Source organism: Xyrauchen texanus, chromosome 19 (assembly GCF_025860055.1).
Source record: "Xyrauchen texanus isolate HMW12.3.18 chromosome 19, RBS_HiC_50CHRs, whole genome shotgun sequence".
In the NCBI taxonomy this organism is placed as follows: Eukaryota; Metazoa; Chordata; class Actinopteri; order Cypriniformes; family Catostomidae; genus Xyrauchen; species Xyrauchen texanus.
Window position 1 is genome coordinate 43,274,170 of NC_068294.1, and position 23,658 is coordinate 43,297,827.

The 23,658-nt window shown below is 39.7% G+C and overlaps 1 protein-coding gene across 1 annotated transcript in view; it reads right to left on the reverse strand.

Annotated features, from left to right (window-relative positions):
* Positions 1 to 17,198: 17,198 nt before the first annotated feature.
* Positions 17,199 to 23,658, reverse strand: part of LOC127659825 (protocadherin alpha-2-like) — a 57,181-nt gene continuing 50,721 nt past the window's right edge. The window contains exon 2 of the mRNA XM_052149773.1: positions 17,199 to 17,839. Within this exon, the coding sequence (XP_052005733.1) occupies positions 17,199 to 17,839 (641 nt within the window). The remainder of the gene's footprint in view (positions 17,840 to 23,658) is intronic.

Sequence of the window (23,658 nt, forward strand, 5' to 3'; positions counted from 1 at the left end):
GTTTAAATTAGTTTGAAGTATAAATTAGTTTGTAGTTTAAATTAGTTTGAAGTTTAAATTAGTTTAAATTAGTTTAAAGTAGTTTATAGTTTAAAGTAGTTTATAGTTTAAATTAGTTTAGTTTAAATTAGTTTAAAGTAGTTTAAAGTTTAACTTAGTTGCTAGATAGATAGATAGATAGATAGATAGATAGATAGATAGATAGATAGACAGACACTCAGATAGATAGAGATAGATAGATAGATATTTACCCTCAGATAGATAGATAGATCGATAGATAGATAGACATTGACCCTCAGATAGATAGATAGACAACAGACAGACAGAGACAGATAGATAGATAGATAGATAGATAGATAGATAGATAGATAGATATTGACCCTCAGATAGATAGATAGATAGATAGATAGATAGATAGATAGATTGATTGATTGATTGATTGATCCTTGCTACCCTGAGTCCCATGAACAAAGCCAGAAGTCTTTATGTTGTTCTGTTGCAGAGATATGTGATTTGTTACTCGGTTGCTAGGGTAACCCCATATGGTTGCTAGGCAGTTACCATAGTGATACTTATCAAGTCTTCTTGCCATCCTGATTGAAATAAATCAACCCAGAAGTCTCTACGATTTTCTGTTGCAGAGATATGTGATTTGTTACTCGGTTGCTAGGGTAACCCCATCTGGTTGTTAGGCAGTCACCATAGTGATACTTATCAAGTGTTCTTGACATCCTGATTGAAATAAACCAACCCAGAAGTCTCTACGATTTTCTGGTCCAGAGATATGTGATTTGTTACTCGGTTGCTAGGGTAACCCAATGTGGTTGCTAGGCAGTTACCATAGTGATACTTATCAAGTCTCATTGACATCCTGATTGAAATAAATCAACCCAGAAGTCTCTATGATTTTCTGGTGCAGAGATATGTGATTTGTTACTTCGGTTGCTAGGGTAACCCCATCTGGTTGCTAGGCAGTTACCATAGTGATACTAATGAAGTGTCCTTGCCATCCTGATTGAAATAAGTCAATCCGGAAGTCTCTACGTTTTTCTGATGCAGAGATATGTGATTTGTTACTCGGTTGCTAGGGTAACCCCATGTGGTTGCTAGGCAGTTACCATAGTGATACTTATCAAGTCTCCTTGCCATCCTGATTGAAATAAATGAACCCAGAAGTCTCTCTGATTTTCTGGTGCAGAGATATAGTTATTGCTAAGCGGTTGCTAGGGTACTCTGTTTAGTTGCTAGGGAGTGGCTTGACAGCTGCCAATCATGAAACTCCAAAGGCTGCTTGTCAGTATGAATGATATAAACCAACTCCCATGCCTCTGTGACATTCAGAATGGAAGATATCCCTCTATGGATTTTGGTTGTTAAGGTGCTCGACAATGGTTGCTAGGGAGGGGCTAGGAAGTGTTGAGGTGATTCATGATTGGCTGTTTGCTGCCCGAGTCAAGCGAGACCACCCTTGTGTTTCTATGACACTTCTATCCGGAGATATCCCTTTGATGTCTTTCATTAGAAGTCTATGGGAGTTGTTGCTAAGGTGCTTTAAATTGTTGCTAGGGCGTGGCTTGATAGCTTCACAATGATCCGAGAGACTGATTGGTCGTCTGAGTAAAATGAGCCCGCCCCTTGTCTCTATGACACTGTGATCCAGAGCTATGTTCAATACAATATCCCTATGCAATGAGGGAGAGAGAGATGAGAGATGCAGGGCTGACAGGCCCTTTTTGTCTGTGTGTGTGAAAATGTCAGTTGGGATTTAAATTTCTGAACATTCCGTAATGTTAAGTCAATGGGAGTTTTTCGAGTTTGATCGTCATTTTTAGGAAAACCGTAAGTCCGATCAGTTAGAAAAGATATAGCACACTATTAGGAGTTAGTCTGAAGGTCTGTGCGAGTTTGGTGCCTGTAGCTTAAAAGCTCTAGGAGGAGTTAGTCTTGGTAATTTTAGTCTCAGAAGAATAATAATAATAACTAGATAGGTACATTTCCTGAAGAAAATGTGAGTGGTGCTTGCCGTGGCAAAACTAGATCAAATAGCCTGCTTGAAAAGAACAGAAATTGTGGTCATAAATAAATCAACCCAGAAGTCAGTATAATGTTCTGGTGCAGAAATATGTGATTTGTTAGTAGGTTGCTAGGGTAACCCCATGTGGTTGCTAGGCAGTTACCATAGTGATACTAATGAAGTGTCCTTGCCATCCTGATTGAAATAAGTCAACCCGGAAGTCTGTATGTTTTTGTGATGCAGAGATATGTGATTTGTTACTCGGTTGCTAGGGTAAGCCCATCTGGTTGCTAGGCAGTTACCATAGTGATACTAATGAAGTCTCCTTTCCATCCTGATTGAAATAAGTCAACCCGGAAGTCTCTACGTTTTCTGATGCAGAGATATGTGATTTGTTACTTTCGGTTGCTAGGGTAACCCCATCTGGTTGCTAGGCAGTTACCATAGTGATACTAATCAAGTGTCCTTGCCATCCTGATTGAAATAAATCAACCCAGAAGTCTCTCTGATTTTCTGGTGCAGAGATATAGTTACTGCTAAGCGGTTGCTAGGGTACTCTGTTTAGTTGCTAGGGAGTGGCTTGGCAGCTGCCAATCATGAATCTCCAAAGGCTGCTTGTCAGTATGAATGATATAAACCAACTCCCATGCCTCTGTGACATTCAGAATGGAAGATATCCCTCTATGGATTTTGGTTGTTAAGGTGCTCGACAATGGTTGCTAGGGAGGGGCTAGGAAGTGTTGATTTGATGCATGATTGGCTGTTTGCTGTCCCGAGTCAAACGAGACCACCCTTGTGTTTCTATGACACTTCTATCCGGAGATATCCTTTGATCTGTTTCAATAGAAGTCTATGGGACTTGTTGCTAAGGTGCTCTTAATGGTTGCTAGGGCGTGGCTTGATAGCTTCACAATGATCCTGAGAGACTGATTGGTCGTCTGAGTAAAATGAGCCCACCCCTCGTCTCTATGACACTGTGATCCAGAGCTATGTTCAATACAAATCCCTATGCCTTTTCATTTCATGGGCAGTCCTACACCATTATAAGTCAATTGGGGCATTTTTGGGCAGCTCCTGCCCCCAGGGGTGCAACTTTTACCCCATATTGAGGTATGCTCTTACAGAGCCTGCCAGCCTCTTCAAATGTGGCAAATGACACGTTTCTCTGAAATCCTAAGCTTGGAGCTGTGGCCGTCAAAGTTTGTCTCAATGTTAAGTCTATGGGATTTTTAGGCGCTTTTTTGCCCCTGGGGCAAATACCGTACCCTCGATAAACATAAAAGTCATAGCACTACGTGTCCTCAATAGGCGTTCGATTTGACACCTCATTAGGTGGGTGTACGTCAAGCGGTCTTGGGGCGAGTTAGGTGCGAAGTTTTGTTAAGAGATATAAAAATAAAAATAAAAATAAAAATAAAAACTAGATAGGTACATTTCCTGAAGAAAATGTGAGTGGTGCTTGCAGTGGCAAAACTAGATCAAATAGCCTGCTTGAAAAGAACAGAAATTGTGGTCATAAATAAATCAACCCAGAAGTCTGTATAATGTTCTGGTGCAGAAATATGTGATTTGTTAGTAGGTTGCTAGGGTAACCCCATGTGGTTGCTAGGCAGTTACCATAGTGATACTAATGAAGTGTCCTTGCCATCCTGATTGAAATAAGTCAAACCCGGAAGTCTGTATGTTTTTGTGATGCAGAGATATGTGATTTGTTACTCGGTTGCTAGGGTAAGCCCATCTGGTTGCTAGGCAGTTACCATAGTGATACTAATGAAGTCTCCTTTCCATCCTGATTGAAATAAGTCAACCCGGAAGTCTCTACGTTTTTCTGATGCAGAGATATGTGATTTGTTACTCGGTTGCTAGGGTAACCCCATCTGGTTGCTAGGCAGTTACCATAGTGATACTAATCAAGTGTCCTTGCCATCCTGATTGAAATAAATCAACCCAGAAGTCTCTCTGATTTTCTGGTGCAGAGATATAGTTACTGCTAAGCGGTTGCTAGGGTACTCTGTTTAGTTGCTAGGGAGTGGCTTGGCAGCTGCCAATCATGAATCTCCAAAGGCTGCTTGTCAGTATGAATGATATAAACCAACTCCCATGCCTCTGTGACATTCAGAATGGAAGATATCCCTCTATGGATTTTTGGTTGTTAAGGTGCTTCGACAATGGTTGCTAGGGAGGGGCTAGGAAGTGTTGATTTGATGCATGATTGGCTGTTTGCTGTCCCGAGTCAAGCGAGACCACCCTTGTGTTTCTATGACACTTCTATCCGGAGATATCCCTTTGATCTGTTTCAATAGAAGTCTATGGGACTTGTTGCTAAGGTGCTCTTAATGGTTGCTAGGGCGTGGCTTGATAGCTTCACAATGATCCTGAGAGACTGATTGGTCGTCTGAGTAAAATGAGCCCACCCCTCGTCTCTATGACACTGTGATCCAGAGCTATGTTCAATACAAATCCCTATGCCTTTTCATTTCATGGGCCGTCCTACACCATTATAAGTCAATTGGGGCATTTTTGGGCAGCTCCTGCCCCCAGGGGTGCAACTTTTACCCCATATTGAGGTATGCTCTTACAGAGCCTGCCAGCCTCTTCAAATGTGGCAAATCACACGTTTCTGCGAAATCCTCAGCTTGGAGCTGTGACGCGTCAAAGTTTGTCTCAATGTTAAGTCTATGGGATTTTTCGGCGCTTTTTTGCCCCTGGGGCAAATACCGTACCCTCGATAAGCTATAAAAGTCATAGCACACGTGTCCTCAATAGGCCGTTCGATTTGACACCTCATTAGTGGGTCTACGCCAAGCGGTGCGGGACGAGTTAGGTGCGAAGTTTTGTTAAGAGATATAAAAATAAAAATAAAAATAAAAATAAAAATAATAAGTATGTGAGATTACAATAGTGATGCTTTGCAAGCACCACTAATAATAAGTATGTGAGATTACAATAGTGATGCTTTGCAAGCACCACTAATAATAATAATAATAAGTTTAAATAGGATTTCAGTAAGTTGGCTCTCACAAGCCAACTTAATAATAATAAGTTTAAATAGGATTTCAGTAAGTTGGCTCTCACAAGCCAACTTAATAATAAGTTTAAATAGGATTTCAGTAAGTTGGCTTTCACAAGCCAACTTAATAATAAGAAAAAGAAAAATATGTGAGATTACAATAGTGATGCTTTGCAAGCACCACTAATAAAGTGTCATAGTCACATAAGAATACATATATTCAGCTTGTTAGCTGATTCCACAGCTAATACAGCTAAAGTTAGGATTGTCTCGGATTGTATTCACGGAGACCAGATAAACATATATACACATATATTCATACATGTATGGCTTAACTCCGGTATTTACACTGTCAGTCAAATTGGTTATAGGTACAGCCCTCTCTGGAAAAGGGGGTGGGGAGCAGCAGCTCATTTGCATTTAAAGAGACACACACAAAATCAGTGTGTTTTTAATTCCTCCCACAAAGAGGCATTTACAACATGGTATAATAAATGATCCGTGGGGTATTTTGATCTGAAAATTCACAGACACATTCTGGGCACACCTGAGACTTATTATGTCTTGTAAAAAGGGGCATAATAGGTCTCCTTTAAAGCCCTTTATTTCTGAGCAGCAAGAGAGTTATAATGTATGAAAAAATTAATAATGAAAATAACAACAAACATAATGCTAAATAAATAAAGAGATGCCTGCATCTTGTAAAGTTACCCACACAAAACCTCTTTTAAAAAAAAGGAGCGAGCGAGAGAGAGAGATGGGGGGGTTGGCCATATTCAAGCTGCAGTCAGTGAAAAGACTAAATTATTCACATCGTGCTGCCCTACATCTTTGAGGCAAACACATGTGTGTGTGTGTGTGTGTGTGTTTTCATGTGTAAGGAATATATGGATGCTCAAACACGCTCTTGAATTCACAGCGACATTAAAAGTGTCCTTAGTCTGTACTATGACCGCCCCAAAAGGACAAACCTCATTGGAAGAGCAGCACTATTACAGAATCAAAAATAAAAAAAAATATTAAAATACAGTGCAGAATTCTCTGTATACAGTGTTGGATAAACCAATCTGAAATTGTATCATGCCAAGCTACACATAAACAGAAGTGGTAACAGGAGTGGTGGCGTAGTGGACTAAACCACATAACTGGTAATCAGAAGGTCGCTGGTTCGATCCCCACAGCCACCACCATTGTGTCCTTGAGCAAGACACTTAACTCCAGGTTGCTCCGGGGGGGATTGTCCCTGTAATAATTGCACTGTAATTCGCTTTGGATAAAAGCATCTGCCAAATGCATAAATGTAAATGTAAAATACAGTCATTTAAGCCAGTTAAGTTAACAATCAGCTTCTACAAGTAATGTTTAAATTACGTTAGTAATTAGTTATCTGGCAGGATCCCAATTTAGTGTGACCATGTAAAAAATGCAGTATTGGAGGAAATGGTCATTATATTAGTCTCAGTCACCATTCACTTTCATTGCATTTCCCCCTGAAATAAAAATGTTTTCAAGTGACATTCGGCCTAACATCTCCTTTTGTGTTCCACGGTAGAAAGAAATGAATGTGTTTGTAACACACATATATGCATGAGATGCATACGATGACCTATGTGTGCACAGACACGTGGATGACACACTGTTCTGATGTCTCTACCTGTCAAAATCACACACACACATACTGTACTGTATACATCAGATATATATTGAAACTAGGATGTAAGCATGGTCGCATGATCGCATGATCGGTGACGAGCGCAATTTGTATGTTGCATTTTTCCCTCTAACATAACATTTATACCCCATTGATGGTTAGGTTAAGGTTGGTACGGTACACAAATCACTTTTGGCGTCCCTCCATGGCCATTACACCTGGAAAATGGAGCTCACACATGTCCATACAGCCAACAACAGTTATCGTTTTGTCCACTGGGGGCAGTGTTTCGCATTTTGGTGAGCACTGATCAATTTCAACTAAAGAAAATTCAACCTACTGTTTTCCGATTTCACTGTGACACCAGTCTAGCCAGCTAGATGACAACACTGCACATAGCGTCTAGTATAACACTAAAAGCATCAAATAGAGTACAAACTGGCTTCGGCAAGTAGCTTAATTGAGTTCATCAATCAACCAATTCTCTGGTTACTTTATATGGAACGCAATATGAGAAGGATAGTCTGACCCTCGCCCAAGTAGCAACACATCTCTGTTGTTAAACCACCAAAACTAACATTTAAAGGAACAAAATCATGCAGGATGTCAACAGCGAAGGAGGAAAAGCAGACAAATGATTCCTTTATCACACGAACAACAACATATATCCTGTACATTTAAATGAAATAATGCTGTTTATTTATTTTATTTATTTCATGCCGTTACATGGCCAGTAAGAAACATTATGTATGTCCATGCCAATACATTTTCTCAATTCACCCTCACATTATCATCCTCACTAATCACATTATATGGCGAATCAGAGCTGATTTTGGAGGTGATTGTTCTTTGAAGACTAAATAAAAGGCTGCTGCCTCACATATGAACCTGCTCTTAAAACGCACACACACATGAGCACTAGTGGGATGAGTCATTGTTCTTCCTCCTCCATGCCCTACATCAAATCTCGATCTCAATCCTCCTCAATTGAGTTGAACTAAATATATCATTAACATAAGTATTTTGTCTTTCTTGTTTACCAATGAAAGGTAAACTGATACTACTGATCATATTCAGCCAAAGTGTAGGTTTGTCTTAAAATGTATCAGTAATTGTGTCTCTCCGATGTCTCAAAACCTATAAGCTGACTTTGATGTCTACTGCCTATAGGCAGCAGTCTTTGTCTGAAATGGAACCTCATTTAGAATGCACTACATAGGCAACAAGTCCTGGGAGACTCGACACACAATTGATAAGTGTTTGGCATAAGCATGTGTGCTGCGTCGTTGTTGTTTTCTCTCTCTCCATCTATTACTCTCCTTCCCTTTTGCAGGATTGGGCCATGTTGGAATCAGCTACTCCCTGGGATTGGTGTGTGTTGGAGAGTCTGGGCTATTTAAACGGAATGTGCCGCTCAGAAGGAGACTACTCCCGAGGCCGGATAGTGTGTAGTGGTGCTGTTGATAGAGTTTAAAAAACATTTTGAGTTCATTATTCTGGTTGTGGTGTCACTTTATGTTGCACCCTTACCCTTAGACAGGCCGTAAGACTAGCAATGCAATATTCTTAAAAGCATAAACATACATTGCACATCCAAACACGGAGTGAAATAGTCTTAAAAATAACAGTAGAACAGATTGAAGTTTGTATCAATGTTGAACAGTACCCAGGGGTTAAATTGGGATTTCAGAGGTGGGGGAACCCTACAATCCAACGATATATAGCTGCAGACCAAAGACCTCCAAATGTGGGCAGAATCTCCAAAAGAGGGCAGGGCTACTCCGAAAGGGGCGGGGTTACTCTGAAAGGGTTTTTTGCCAACTCCAAAAGGGGGCGTCACTTCCACTCACCGTTAAGCTTAGGGAAAGGATTATGTACGTTTGATCACCATTTTTCTTGGATGAATTGCATTAACAACAGATATGTAACAGAACTTCTAAAACGGGGTATCATTTGGAATAGCCTGCTCTTCAGCCCCATGATGCCTTAAAATACTACCAATGTAGGCAGCTCACTAGGTTTTAGAACATGAGCCTCTGTGTGCACATGCATGTTTTCAGTAGAAGCAAAATCTCTAGTAAACTGGTGACTTGCAAATTGAATTGACTTCTCACATGATTAAATATTACAAAAAAATTTCAAGCATGGCAGGGGGTCACAGGGGAGATGTGACATAACAGCTGAGGACTCCAGAGGCTGTCTATAAATATGCCTAGAAACATTGATGCCATCAGATATACAGCACTCCTTGCCGCATCCTTTGCTTTTGTTATGCAAGGATCCTTTTTGTGGACTTCAGTTCGGCTTCATCCCAGTTCTCCAATGGAATACATTAACCCAGCTCTTTATTCCCACATATATCTGTTAGAGTGGATCACCAGCTTTCTGACGGACAGGCAGCAGCAAGCGAGACGGGGAAATTAACTTCCAGCACCTGTACAATCAGCACTGGTGCCCCCCAAAGTTGTGTGCTCTCCCCACTACTCTTCTCCCTGTACACAAACAACTGCACCGCCAAGGACCCCTCTATCAAGCTCCTGAAGTTTGCAGATGGCACTGCTGTCATCAGTCTCATCCAAGATGACGATGAGACTGCATAGAGAAGGGAGGTTGAACGGCTGGCTCGATGGTGTAGTCATAACAACCTGGAGCTGAAGATGCTCAAAACAGTGGGGATGAGAGCGGACTTTAGGAGGAACACCCCAACATTGACCCCACTCACCATTCTGAACAGCACTGTGGCAGCAGTGGAGTCATTCAGGTTCCTGGGCTCTACCATCTCACAGGACTTGAAGTGGGGGACCCACAGTGACATTGTGAAAAAGCCCAGGAGATGTACTTCCTTCGCCAGTTGAGGAAGTTCAACCTGCCACAGGCGCTGCTGATACAGTTCTACTCAGCAGTCAGTGAGTCTGTCCTCTGCACTTTGGTTTGGTTCAGCTACGAAATTGGATATTAAAAGACTACACAGGACAGTTCGGACTGCTGAGCGGATTATTGGTTGCCCCCTGCCCTCCCTTCAAGAACTGTACACTTCCAGAGTGAGGAAAAGGGCTGGAAAATCACTCTGGACCCAATTCACCCAACCCACTACCTTTTTGAACTTATGCCTTCTGGCTGGCGCTACGGAGCACCAGAACCGTCAAGCGCAAGAACAGTTTTTTCCCCTCAGGCTATCCATCTCATGAACAGTTAAAACTATACTATAATATATACTGTGCAATACACAGCCTAGTCAGTTATATTATTTAACATGTCCTACCTCTTCTGCATTACATTCCCTTGCACTGTATATTACAGATATGCATTATCTCTGTCTTTTCTATTGTTTGTGCACTGGAAGATTCGGTCACCAAGAAAAAATCCTTGTATGTGGAATCAGACTTGGCAATAAAGCTCATTCTGATTCTGATTAAACTGGGATTTCAACATTATATCATAAGTAAATCAAAATCCGACATTAAATGTCTGGAATGTAAGTCAAGCTGCAGCAGCACAGACTTCTAATAATAGCACTCATATCCCTGACTCCGCCCACATCCAGCACAAAGCTTTGCCTTCAGTCTAAAAGAGATTCCTCATGGGCTTTATAGCACTCCAGCAATCACAGATCAGAGCACTAAAACTGTGTCAGAACACAATCACTTTAGGTTATGTTCAGAATAGCATGCGGCCATACTACTCCTTCAATCTCCACAGTATATAGTATGCATGGCATGTTCAGATGACCAACTACATTTGCCAAACATGTGCAGTATACAACAGAGCAGGAGCCAGAACTGGAACCGGATGTCCTATCAGCTGAGCTTTTTAACTCTTAATTTGACTGAACTGCAAATTTAAATAAAAATGCAAAAAATAAAGTAAAATATATCAAATATTTTTTTTCATTTCTGTGTTGATAACTGAACTTACAGAATTAAACATGCACATATTGAGGTCATGTGACAACAATGTAGCATCATATTTTTAAACATTTATTATTACAAACTCTGAAACCCAAGTATTAAACTTTGGTGCACAACTCATCCCGCTAATGACATCAATGACACCTCAAATGCAGATTGTTGTGGAGGGATGCTATTAGGGTAAAACCAGGGATTGTAGAGGCACTATATCCGAGAGCAGCACGAGACTGCGCACCCCACATATAGACACGAACTCCGTTTCATAGAATGGCATCAACTGATCAACTGATTTGTTTTTTGTGTTTTTCTCTTTTGGAAATTTCACAAATGTGAAAATACTTCTTCACACCACAGTGAAGAATTTAAAACTCTTTTATAAATGATGCAAATTTTTTCATTAACATAATTCGATTTCAGTTTAGCATGTTATATGCAAGCTTAAGGTAACTTGTCCCAGCTGTCATCTGATTTTTATAAAAAGTATAAAATACATTTGATGGCAATTTTAATCAAGTCTAATGTAAAACACGAAACTCAATATGCCATGTAATTATGTATTTTCCCAATTGAGGTGATTAATGACATGCATAATTATTGACAGACAACTATTTATCCCAGTAAAAAATTTGATCTGAAAGAAAAAGAAAAAGAAAAAAAAAAACAGATAAAACAACTTCTATGAAGTACATACCATGCAGGCATATAAAAAAAAATCTAAATTTAGATACCCATGTATTTTACTAAAAAATATATGCAATTTTTTTTTTATGGGGGTTGCGACAATTGTAGGAGAAGGCTATCGCTGCAGGCATTGCTCCAAAAAGGGGAGGTCGCTCCAAACCACCATTGAAGATATAGGGAGCCCCTTACCTAACCCTTTCCCTTAATTTAACCGTGAGTGGTAGTAATGCCCCATTTTGGAATTGGTGCAAAACCCTTTTGGAGTAACCCCTGTCCTCTTTTGGAGGTCTCTGACCTGCAGCTATACATACTTGGATTTTAGGGTTCCCCACCTCCGAAATCCCAATTTAAAAATCATACATTTCCAAGTGATCAGAATTACAATTTTCATAAAACAGGTGAACAAAATTCTATATAGTTACACGTATAGTGCTATAATGCATTTAGTAGTAGTTTAGTGCTATAAAGAGAGCAAGTTCTGGCAATACACGGTTTATTGCAATATTAATTCATTTCAATATTTGATATTAAGGACAATATTGTTTAATTCTGTATTTACTTTAATGATAAACAAAGTTGGTAGTGTTGTGTTGTAAACCCTGGGTCCTGAAGCGGAAAATATATAGATGACCTTAAAGAGAGAGTTCAAGAGATTAATATAGACTTATTAAAGTAAAAGATTATATAAAAGGATAGAGAGAGAGAGAGAGAGAGAGAGAGAGTGTGTGTGTGTGTGTGTGTGTGTGTGAGTGAGAGAGAGTGAGAGTGAGAGTGTGAGTGTGTGTGTGTGTGTGTGTGTGTGTGTGTGTGTGTGTGTGTGTGTGTGTGTGTGTGTGAGAGAGAGTGAGTGAGTGAGTGAGTGAGTGAGTGAGTGATAGAGAGAGAGAGTGTGTGTGTGAGTGAGTGAGTGAGTGAGTGAGAGAGAGAGTGTGTGTGTGAGTGAGTGTGTGAGTGAGTGAGTGTGTGAGATAGAGAGAGAGATAGAGAGAGTGTGTGTGATAGAGATTGTGTGTGAGAGAGAGAGAGAGAGAGTGTGTGTGAGAGTGTGTGTGTGTGAGAGAGAGAGAGAGAGAGAGAGAGAGTGTGTGAGAGAGAGAGAGAGAGAGAGTGTGTGAGAGAGAGAGTGTGTGTGTGTGTGTAAGCGTGTGTGTGTGAGTGAGTGAGAGAGAGAGAGTGTGTGAGTGTGTGTGTGTGAGAGAGAGAGAGCGAGAGAGAGAGAGAGAGAGAGAGAGAGAGAGAGAGAGAGATCGATCTGCGGCCGGCTGCAGACTGAGCAATAGAGGACTGAGCTATTATAACCAAATGAAGCACAAGCAGAATAATGTGACCCACTAAAGTACTGAACCACTGCAGAATGGACCTGATCCACTCGCCCGCTCACTCACTCACTCAGAGAGATCCGGCTGGCCTACACACACTGTAATACCCTTGTTGCCACTGTTATTGTTTTCCTGCAGGCCTTGTGCATGATCTTTGTAATGCCTGTTCTTCACCTGCAGTGAATAATCTGCCAACTGATGTCACCTGCTGGGGAACTGCTAAAAGCCAAGTGTCCAGCTGCCTTTCTGACCAGTCAATGACTTCACAGGCAGTGTTTGTTTCAAAATACTCCCTGAGGACACTGGATTCAGACAGCCTTCTAATGATCTCAAACAAATTCAAGTGAGCTTCAGAGATAGCGAAGCAAGTATTGAACAAATACCATCTTAATATCTTGGTAGAAATGTATTAACAAAAGTCATAATTACAAACAAAAAAAAAAAAAAAACTGGACATTTCTGATCAAATTGATTCATTTCAACCACACCACTTATATTCATTCAACCAACTCACATACAGAATTATGGGATGTGTGGCTGCAAGATTTGGTCCGAAAAAATATATTGTGATTATTTTGACAAATTTTGCGATTCGATAAACATTTAACATCTCATGGATATAGGCTTAAAACAAAAAGGCATTCGTGTGTCTCCTAATTAAGTATGTTTTGAAATGATTAAATATTTGAAATAATGATTTTGGCCAAATGTATCATTGTGCCAACATGATACATTTTATTTTTAAAAAACAACATAGTGACATCATAATTCCCATGATTCCATTCCTGTTATTCAATAATGTTGATGACTTTACTATTATTCTAAAATGTGAAAAAAATAATAATAATAATAATAGTTTTTGATCAGTATCATATGTCTCAAACAAATAATGTTGCACCACGTATATGCTCATATACTGTATGGCCATATATGAATGAAGGTACAATGAAGGTTCTGAAGTCTTGTTTACAAAGAAACAAAATGCCCAAATATTATGCATATAAATATTGTATATAAGAGAAATGAACATTCCTTTTAATATCTAAAAATGGGGATTTTTTTTTTTAAACAATCAGAGAAAAACTATAAACTAAAGAGACTTTTAAGGACATGCCATATTTAAAAAACAACAACAACATCAAATCAGTGATGAGCGCTGCAGAACAGAGGGCCGATGGACTTCCAAAATGAACACTCACTCATTAAGAATATTCTCTTAAAGCAATAATCTTTCAAAATGATCTTGAGTTTGAACATTAACTGGAGCAGAGCCCATGACACACTCATGATTCAAAACCCCAGATCCAAATCACATTATATCCAACTAAACCCACTGTAAATGCAATGCACACAACTGTTCACCTAAAGTGTGTAAATCAATCACTTTCTAATATCTGCACAAAGCATCCTGTTACCAAAGCAACTGGAAACAGTGTTCTATGTCTGCTGTTACTATAGCAACTGGGATTGGTAAAAAGACCAGACTAGCTGATAGTGTGTGTGTGTTTGTTTGCCTATAATAATTATCAAAGATTTGGTTGTTTAAAGGCTCTTGAGACAACCCATTAGTTAAATGTGGCCCACTGGCACAGAACTGAGTAAACAAACAAGCACATATGCAGTTGATCTTTACAGACTGACACTGACAAAAAGCAAGTTTCATGTAGAACAAAGACTATAAACTGTCTACAATAATAAAGCATGTCTTACATTGGTTTGGGATTGAAAAATAAACTGTTAGAGGATATTTATGTGTACATTACGGAGCTTGTACTTGTAATTACAATTACCACATACACCTGTTACACATATAAAGCCTCAGTGATATGAACGTAACATCATCAATCATGCACTTATATTTGAATAGCTTCTGATTTGATTGTGATGTGAATCGAATCAACACAGATATCGACTGCTGACATGTCAAAGATGTTTCAGGTACAATTTCAAAGCTTTAAGCTGAATATTTTCTAAATAAATGGGTAAAAATCTAAAAGTGCTATCCCTACCCTCATTACATATTATTATTGTTTAGATAGAAGAAAGGGATGAATAGAAAAAAGCAGCAAAACAGACATGTATTTTGTCACATGCCAATTTGAAGTAACAGAAAACAGAAGAGCAACGAAAGACACATGTATGAAAGTACTGATGCGGGGGAGGTGAGTGTGTGTGTGTGTGTGTGTGTGTGTGTGTGTGTGTGTGTGTGTGTGTGTGTGTGTGTGTGTGTTCAGTAACGTAGAATAAGGCCAATCCTGTCTGCCATAAAAACACCATTAAAGTAATTAATATGACTTGTGCTTTTTATTCAAAGACACTTGAAGACGTGTGATAGCTCTGAATCACAAAAGACTGTTTAATAATTAAATATATAGTATGCGCAGCACATTAGTGAATGGTGCTGCTCTGTTTACACACACTTACGAACAGGCTGATGATGTACTCGTGGCTATTTTTAACCTTCACGCGGTGCGCAATATTTGAGTGCTACTCACGAACATCTCATATATAGATGCTCAATAGTTCGGTTCACTTATAATATACATTTAGAACGGCACCGGAGAAGAATTTGACCAGAATATGAATAAGAAACGAATTAAACTTCTGTGAACTCGCCCAAAAACAGACACATACGGGACGTCCTGGAGATTCAGAATGTCAAAATAAAAGCGTGAGGGTTTAAAAAGTGCACGATTGAGATATATTACTGTTGCATTTAAAATGTAAACTAAAGTCAATAATAATAATAATATTAATAATTTATTATTATTATTATTATTATTATTGTCATTATTAGTATTTGCAGTTTATAACGATATTTAACTTGAATGGGATCCAAAAAATAACTGTGTGAATGAAAAGTGAGCTGATATCTTACAACTAAATTGAACAAAAAAAGAGATCTGAATTCTTTTAAGTCCAGGTGTAAGTTGAAACAAATTTGGGGGGAATAAAAAAAAAAAAAAAAAGGCAAAAATAAAACACTGGTTTCTTTCTACTGAAGACTTGAAGACTGGAATTCCTGTTAATTTTGCTGCTACATTATCCAGTATACTAGTTAATAATAAAGTGTTTCTTAATAATCTATACATTGACATAATGTGTAGTTAGAGGTTTGTATTTCTTTACATATTAAAGAGTATTCCTAATAAGTTCCACACAGTAATGTAAAGATATTCTAAACTGATTACGCAAAACAACAACAACAACAACACTGGTATCGGCTTGGGATAGGCCGATAATGAGATTTCGGATATCGGATCGGAAGAGAAAAGGTGGTATCGGTGCATCCCTTATAAATACACACACAGAAAGTCATTAAACAAATATGCTGTCATCCAAACTCTACACTCATAAAAACAACCTCATTAATACAATGTTCATTTACACAGAAATAAACAATGATCAAACAAATCACAGACACGCACAAAACAACCCACTGCACAGAGAGAAACACACTACAGAGACTGCTTCCCAAAATCACACACACACACACACACACACACACACACACACACACACACATGTTGGTCTACCTATCATTATGAGGACTTTCCATAGACATAATGACTTTTATACTGTACAAACTATAGATTCTATCCTCTAAACCTAACACAACCCCTAAACCTAACCCTCACAGAAAACCTTCTGCATTTTTACATTTTCAATAAAACATTGTTTAGTATGATTTTTAAGCGATTTGAATTATGGGGACACTAGAAATGTCCTCATAAATCACATTTATAGCATAATAACCTTGTAATTACCAGTTTGTAACTTACAAAATTGTCCTCGTAAATCACAAAAACACGCACACACACACACACACACACACACAAACACAAGCTTTCTGCGTCCTGTCCACGGGGGATTGAATCCATTGACACCATCTGCTGACTAAATTACAGCATCAACTTCTCCATCTCAATCTATTTGGTTTGATAAACACAAACCCATTTCTCATAAAACGCAACAACATCTTCCATTTTTCTCCCCATGTTGGTTTCCCATTCACACAATCCATCTCATCATATTTCCCAGTTCAGTTTATTCTGTTCTTCTTTACTACGAGTAAAAATGAGCAGTATGTTGCCATGGATACCAGACAGAACATGAATGGGATTATCAGAGAGTTCAGTGTGATAGAAATAGTTTAGATTTGAACATTTCCTAAAGAAAATGTGAGAGGTGCTGCTATGATGCCACGCCCAACTCTCAATGATAGTCGTGTTGCTCCATCAATGTAAGTCCAAGGAATTTGTTTATCGTCTTATTTATAGTCTGCCAGGCAAAAATGAAAAGTCTGGTCTCTTAGTAAAGAAACATCCATGTTACCATGATCAATGGAAACATGTAAATGCTTCATGCTGCATTCAAGCCATTCGAGTCCCACAGCTAACACAATCACTGCTAATACACACACATTCAATACCTCTCATAATGTCATCACTTGACCTCAGGAGTCATTCAGCAAAGGCCTACGGCCTGTTACACACCAATATTAGAGATTAACATCTCTTTCTAGGATGAAATGCATCTACATGCATCAGATAAAGCTGAGTAAATAGCATGATGGCCATACACAGAACACCACAGATGACAACTTTTGAGTTAATCAGGATTCTACCTCTCCAGAATCTCTCCTGCTCCTGCGATCTGGTATCACTAGAGTGTTTCTATTGCTTCCAGGCGCTATAGTAGATCCAATACTCATTCTGGGTCCAACTAACATGTACCGTTTGTCTCCAGATCTGTACTGGATGCTGTGACACAGAGTCCCGTCGTAATTTGCCTCTTGTAAATACTTGGATGAACAGTCTGTAGATTTGGAGCACTGCATTACAATCAACACGATGATACTGATGAGAAAAAGCACTGAAACCGAGCCCAAAGTGAGGATCAAATAAAATGTCACGTGGTTTTCCTCCTCGTCTTTTACTGCGTTTTTCACATCAGAAGCTGCAAAAGCCTCTTTGGGCTCCACAACTTTGACAATCACAGTCGCTGTTGCTGAGAGTGACACGTTCCCGTTGTCTTTGACCAGTATGACCAGTTTATGCTGGGCCTCGTCTGTTTCTGTGAATGAGCGAAGGGTCCTTATCTGTCCTGTATAGCGGTCCAAACCAAAGAGACTGTGCTCACTAACTTCCTGCAGTGAAAATAATAACCAGCCGTTGTATCCGATATCTGCGTCATAGGCTCTGACTTTAGTCACCAAATGACCTGCGTTCACATTGCGGGGAATCTCCTCCACCCCTCAGCAGAACCGTTAGCACTGACCGGATATAAGATCACCGGAACATTGTCGTTCTGATCCAGAATAAACACGTTCACTGTCACGTTACTGCTCAGAGACGGACTTCCAGAGTCTGAAGCAACAATGTGGAAACTGAACATTTTAACAGTTTCAAAGTCAAAACTCTTAAGTGCATAAATCTCCCCGTTATCAGGGTTAATATTGATGAAAGATTTATATGTGTTTTCTACAATGCCATCTCTCCATATTTGATAGTTTACCACACCGTTTTCACTAGTGTCTTTGTCTGAAGCAGATACACAAAATAAAGATTTGCCTGGAACATTATTTTCCATCACATAAAAAGCATAAGGCGAAACTGAGAATTCTGGACTATTGTCATTTACATCTGATACCTGGACAGTTATAGTTTTAACAGAAGATAGTGGTGGTTGCCCAGCATCTTTAGCTACCAATGTGATGTCATAATGAGATATAGTTTCTCTATCAAGTGGTGAGGTGGTAACAAGTGCGTAAATGCTATCTTGGGATGATGGCATTAGTCTAAAAGGTATGTCTTCGGTTATGTAGCACAAAACTTTTCCATTCACACCAGAGTCTAAATCACTAACACTGATTAAAGCCACAGTGGTTCCTATTTTAGAGTCTTCGGGTACTGCGCTTGAAAATGACGTCACTTCTATCTCTGGTGCATTGTCATTTACGTCAACGATTTGTATGGTTATACTCTTATCTGATGTGAGTGGAGCAGTTCCTTTGTCTGAAGCTTGGATGTCGATTTCAAAGTTATTTGCGTTTTCGAAATCTACAGGCCCAATCACAGTCAATTCCCCAGTGTTGGAGTTTAAATCAAAAAGTTGTAATAGCCTATTGTCTAAATCCTTTCCAAATGTGTAAAAAATGTCTCCATTTGGACCGTCATCCAAATCAGTAGCGTTGACCTTTATAACAGTTGTTCCGATGCGGACATTTTCATTTAGGGATACAGAGTAAATATCCTGCGTGAAAACCGGCATATTATCATTAACGTCTAAAACGTCAATAAGTATCTCCATTGTCCCAGACTTCGGTGGTCGCCCTCCATCGAGCGCTGTAAGCAGTAGTTTATGTCTATTGTTCGTTTCTCTATCCAACGCCTTTTGAAGAATTAAAAAGGGCATTTTTCGATCCTCTCCACGGTCTTTGACTTCTACTCGGAAATGATCGTGATGACTGAGTTTGTATTGTTGAACTGCGTTCATCCCGCCATCTGGGTCACGTGCTGCCTGTAACTGATACCGAGCTCCAGGTAAGGCTGACTCCGATATTTCCAATCGCTTTTCTTTCTCCGGGAATGTCGGGGCGTGATCGTTGACGTCCACGATTTCAATCGACACGTAGTGAATCTCTAACGGGTTTTCTAAAGCAATTTTTAGATTGATGACACACGAGCTAGTTCTCTCGCATACCGCCTCTCGGTCTAGCTTTCCGTTGACACTTAAAATCCCGTCGTTCTGATTTACCGTGAATAGCGAGTCGCTCGAGGATGAAACGATCCGAAATCCTCGCTCCTTTAACATCCTGGAATCAAGGCCTAAATCTTTAGCGATGTTTCCGACCACAGTTGCATCTTTTTGCTCCTCAGAGACAGAATATCGTATTTGCGCGCGAATCCCTGTCCAAAATAGCATCCCCAACGCCATCAATAGAACCCTTAGCCGCCATGACGAACACAGTCTTTGTTCCATTTTGAATGTAATTACTCGTTGTTTTGTCACGTTGCTAAAGATGTTTCACTCGCATAACATTTGGATCCATATCAAAACGCACAAATTTCCCGTGTTGTGTTCAATAATCCGGACGATAGGATGCAAGTGGCTGTTGGTGCACGAGAGCACAATGTCTACGACGAGAATAAGCAAAGGATGGAGAGCGCGATCGGAACTGCCAAGAGACGATGCCACATCAGGGCAGTATTTTTGGTGTGCACTGACACCGTGCGAGGTAATTTTTTACTGCAAACGAACGTCACTGAAAACACCGAAAGGCATTCACCAAAACAGAAATTGTCATCATTTACTCACCCTCATGTTGTGACAAAAACACAAGACTTTCTTTCTTACTTTTAAAATAAAAAGAGAAGTTAGGCAGAACAACAGCGTTCATTTAGTTACCCATACAATGCAAATGTAGTCTATAGTCACTCATCTCCATTGTTTCCTTCTTGGAAGACATTCATTCATATGGGTTTGGAACAATATAAGGACTGAAAGTGAAAGATGACAAACAATGCTATTACTGTTTGGTGGAAAATGTGTTTTGCTAAATAAAAAAAATTGTGACATTGTTTTAATACAGAACATAGGCTACTGACAAGGAAAGGCAATTAAGTCATATTTGAGACAATGACTTCATGTAATGGCACCTATGGAAGTGATGTTGATTGTCTTTACTGCCAAGACGTGAACAAAATTTGATATTAATGCCAACCAAATTAACCAGTTTTATGGTGATATTCAACTGCACAGGGAAAAATTAGCAAATTATGGCATTAGTTTTTATTAACAAACACTGCATGCAATTGCAATAACTGCATCAGCTGTCATTCACTAATATAATGGTAAATGGTCTGCAGTTATATAGCGCCTTTTTAAGCCTTAACGGTATTCAAAGCGCTTTACACTGCGTCTCATTCATACACACACACACATTCATACACCAATGGCGGCAGAGCTGCTATGTAAGGTATGTAAGCTAGCCTGCCATTGGGAGCAACTTGGGGTTCAGTGTCTTGACCAAGGACACTTCGGCATGTGGAGTCATGTGTGTCAGGATTCAAACCACCAACCCTGCGATTAGTGGCCGACCCGCTCTACCAACTGAGCCGTAGCCGCCCCTTAAGGTGAAGGTTAAGGTGAAGTTGAAGTAGGATCCACTTAAAAACACTCTTACTTCTGAAATGTGTAAAACCCATTATTCTCCAAGTAAGGATACCTTACTCTATCATCTGCGTTCCTCTTCTACGAGTTATATTTACAGTGTAAGTTTGCCTACATTTAATAATAATATATATATAAGAAATATCACACGAGCAAGAGTGCGATATGGCCCTACATCAGCACTGCTGTGATTCGGCCGCAGGTCGAGTGCCGTAGGTAATCACAGAAGTGCTGATGTAGGGCCATATAGCACGATTGCGAGTGTGAGTTTGCTTATATACAACAGTTCAATGAACAAGTACATTTAAAAAAATTTGGAAAAACTGAGTACTATTTTATTACGTGACTGATCAGAATCTGCCGTTGCTGGTTTAAAACAAATTATGCATCCAAGACTTTGTTAGTAATTCAAAATGTTCACTTCAGAAATAATATCACGGCTTATGCTGATTCTAACAAGTTATTGGATAAACAAGGATAGACGGATGGATGTGTGTGTGTGTGTGTGTGAGAGAGAGAGAGAGAGAGAGAGAGAGAGAGAGAGAGAGAGAGAGAGAGAGAGCGAGCGAGATACAGAGCGTCTGCAATCACCTGTTGCCACACGCAATCAGAGATGCGGTCAGCTTTCTGAAGGTCAGCTTTCTCAGTAGAATATAGATGTCCAAACTGGGGTATTCCTCTCTATTTTGGGGTAGCCTGTGCGCAAATGTCATTCACTATAGAAACAGCGATGTCCTCCGCTATTTTAAACAGTATGTATCCAATGTGGAAACTCAAAGAGCGCTGTTTTATGTAAACAGTGACTAACGGATTCAATTCATGTCACGAAGTGGCTCATATTACACACCAAAATGATCTTTTGCCACCACCTGCTGGCTAACATATGTAATTTTGCATATATGTAATATGCAAAAATAAAGACAGTAACTCCTAACACATCTGCACTACACTTACACTTTAGTTTAGAACAGCACGAACACAAGCGGAGTGACACACACACAGTGAAGTGTCTGAGTGCTGATGCTGTCACACCATCAGTGCTCATGGAACATCTCTCGTCCAATCAGATTCGAGGACCGGAAATAACTGTGGTATATACCCCTCTCTCTCTCTCTCTCTCTCTTTCGTAACACAGCATCTACTTTTTGGACAGCTGTATTCATAACAAATAAAATATCAAACAAAAATAATGTGATGTAATTCTAGGCCTTTACTACTATAATGCAATTACATTTACATTTATGCATTTGGCAGACGCTTTTATCCAAAGCGACTTACAGTGCACTTATTACAGGGCAATCCCCCCGGAGCAACCTGGAGTTAAGTGCCTTACTCAAGGACACGATGGTGGTGGCTGTGGGGCTTGAACCTTCATCCTTCTGATTACCAGTTATGTGCATAAACCACTACACCACCACAATTACAGGTCCTTCTCAAAAAATTAGCATATTGTGATAAAGTTCATTATTTTCCATAATGTAATGATAAAAATTAAACTTTCATATATTTTAGATTCATTGCACACCAACTGAAATATTTCAGGTCTTTTATTGTTTTAATACTGATGATTTTGGCATACAGCTCATGAAAACCCAAAATTCCTATCTCAAAAAATTAGCATATTTCATCCGACCAATAAAAGAAGTGTTTTAATACAAAAAAGTCAACCTTCAAATAATTATGTTCAGTTATGCACTCAATACTTGGTCGGGAATCCTTTTGCAGAAATGACTGCTTCAATGCGGCGTGGCATGGAGGCAATCAGCCTGTGGCACTGCTGAGGTGTTATGGAGGCCCAGGATGCTTCGATAGCTGCCTTAAGCTCATCCAGAGTGTTGGGTCTTGCGTCTCTCAACTTTCTCTTCACAATATCCCACAGATTCTCTATGGGGTTCAGGTCAGGAGAGTTGGCAGGCCAATTGAGCACAGTAATACCATGGTCAGTAAACCATTTACCAGTGGTTTTGGCACTGTGAGCAGGTGCCAGGTCGTGCTGAAAAATGAAATCTTCATCTCCATAAAGCTTTTCAGCAGATGGAAGCATGAAGTGCTCCAAAATCTCCTGATAGCTAGCTGCATTGACCCTGCCCTTGATAAAACACAGTGGACCAACACCAGCAGCTGACATGGCACCCCAGACCATCACTGACTGTGGGTAATTGACACTGGACTTCAGGCATTTTGGCATTTCCTTCTCCCCAGTCTTCCTCCAGACTCTGGCACCTTGATTTCCGAATGACATGCAAAATTTGCTTTCATCCGAAAAAATTACTTTGGCCCACTGAGCAACAGTCCAGTGCTGCTTCTCTGTAGCCCATTTCCTGCACACGCCTGTGCACGGTGGCTCTGGATGTTTCTACTCCAGACTCAGTCCACTGCTTCCACAGGTCCCCCAAGGTCTGGAATCGGTCCTTCTCCACAATCTTCCTCAGGGTCCGGTCACCTCTTCTCGTTGTGCAGCGTGTTTTGCCACACTTTTTCCTTCCCTCAGACTTCCCACTGAGGTGCCTTGATACAGCACTCTGGGAACAGCCTATTTGTTCAGAAATTTCTTTCTGTGTCTTACCCTCTTGCTTGAGGGTGTCAATGATGGCCTTCTGGACAGCAGTCAGGTCGGCAGTCTTACCCATGATTGCGGTTTTGAGTAATGAAACAGGCTGGGAGTTTTTAAAAGCCTCAGGAATCTTTTGCAGGTGTTTAGAGTTAATTAGTTGATTCAGATGATTAGGTTAATAGCTCGTTTAGAGACCCTTTTCATGATATGCTAATTTTTTGAGCTGTATGCCAAAATCATCAGTATTAAAACAATAAAATACCTGAAATATTTCAGTTGGTGTGGAATGAATCTAAAATATATGAAAGTTTAATTTTTATCATTACATTATGGAAAATAATGAACT